Source organism: Camelina sativa, unplaced genomic scaffold (assembly GCF_000633955.1).
Source record: "Camelina sativa cultivar DH55 unplaced genomic scaffold, Cs unpScaffold00595, whole genome shotgun sequence".
In the NCBI taxonomy this organism is placed as follows: domain Eukaryota; kingdom Viridiplantae; phylum Streptophyta; class Magnoliopsida; order Brassicales; family Brassicaceae; genus Camelina; species Camelina sativa.
Genome location: NW_010921748.1, coordinates 8,549 through 9,937, shown reverse-complemented (window position 1 = coordinate 9,937; position 1,389 = coordinate 8,549). Strand labels below are relative to the sequence as shown.

At 36.1% G+C, this 1,389-nt stretch overlaps 1 protein-coding gene across 1 annotated transcript; it reads left to right on the top strand.

The window, feature by feature from the left end:
• Positions 1–318: 318 nt before the first annotated feature.
• LOC104773617 (basic leucine zipper 43) lies at positions 319–994 on the top strand. The gene has a single exon (XM_010498265.1). The coding sequence runs from the start codon at positions 399–401 to the stop codon at positions 885–887; it is 489 nt and encodes a 162-aa protein (XP_010496567.1). The 5' UTR covers positions 319–398; the 3' UTR covers positions 888–994.
• The last annotated feature ends 395 nt before the right edge of the window (positions 995–1,389 follow it).

The window sequence follows — 1,389 nt, the reverse complement described above, 5'->3', positions numbered from 1 at the left end:
AATAATTGATCTAATATATATAATGTTATGTTCTAATAATCTTGTTTTTCCCTCTTTGCATTTTTTTTCTTCTAAAACTTAAAGTTAACAATCTTTTTTTGTCTTCTAATATATATTTTTTTTCATTAATTATATAAAGATACGCATTTTAGTTTTTATTGTTAAAAAAGATACGCATTTTAGTTGCATGATTGTTAGATGCTTTTCTATTGGTTTGACCCAAATGAAGAAACAATGGTCCACACTGTCCCCTACTAGTCTATATGAACCACCTATTCTCAACACACACACACACACATCAAACATTCATCACACAACTCGCAAGTCCTACTATCTTTCTTCTCTCTAATCATCTAAGAAAGAAAACCCTAACCTTGCGTCCCAAGCAGTCGCCGATAATGCAACCATCCATGAACATTTTCAGCCTCCATGGTTGCCCACCTTCGTACCTTTCCCATTTCCCTACATCCTCGCCATTTTGCGTCGAAGGACAAAACCCCAATCCTTTCTACACCTTCCAAACTAGTGTCAACTCCCCACAGTTCATGAGTTTGAGCAACTCGACCTCAGATGAAGCAGAAGAGAATCATAGCGATATAGTCAATGAGAGGAAGCAAAGAAGGAAGGTATCGAACAGAGAATCGGCAAGGAGATCTCGTATGAGGAAGCAAAGACAAGTGGATGACCTTTGGTCACAGGTGTTGTGGCTTAGGAATGAGAATCATCAGTTGCTTCATAAGCTTAACCGCGTCTTGGAGTCTCACGAAAAGGTTATTGAAGAGAATGCTCAGCTCAAAGAGGAAACCTCTGAGCTTAAGCACGTAATAAGTGATATGCAGCTTCAGATTCAGAGTCCTTTTTCTTGTTTTAGAGACGACGTTGCGTAGATGATGTTTTAGTGGCTCTACGCTCTAGTATGTAACTATAAATGTATCCAGCGAGCGATCTGTCTCAAATTGAGACCATATATTAGTAAATTAGTCATTTTTACGTACGTCTGCGTTTTTTTCTAAATTTGCTGAACTTATGAGTTTTCTTATTTTGGATAAAGAATTGTAAGTTTGTTTGAGATAAACTAAGATCAGAATCTGATCATCAGATTGGTTTTGATACGGAATGGATCTTGGATCCCGGATAATTTTCCGAGCCTATTTTAAATGGTTTGGAGAGTAGGGAGATTAAGATACACTATGATAGGCAACAAAGGGATGAGAGAGTGTACCATAGCTAACAAGAAAACACTATTTGATGTGTAAATTTATTTGAAAAAAAAGAAAAAAAAATGGTTGTGTACTTATTAATCTGATGTAGCTTGTGTGTGAAACACAAAAAGTCTGATTATATATACATAAAGCAAATTGCCTAAAGCTATCATGAAGAGCTTGATAT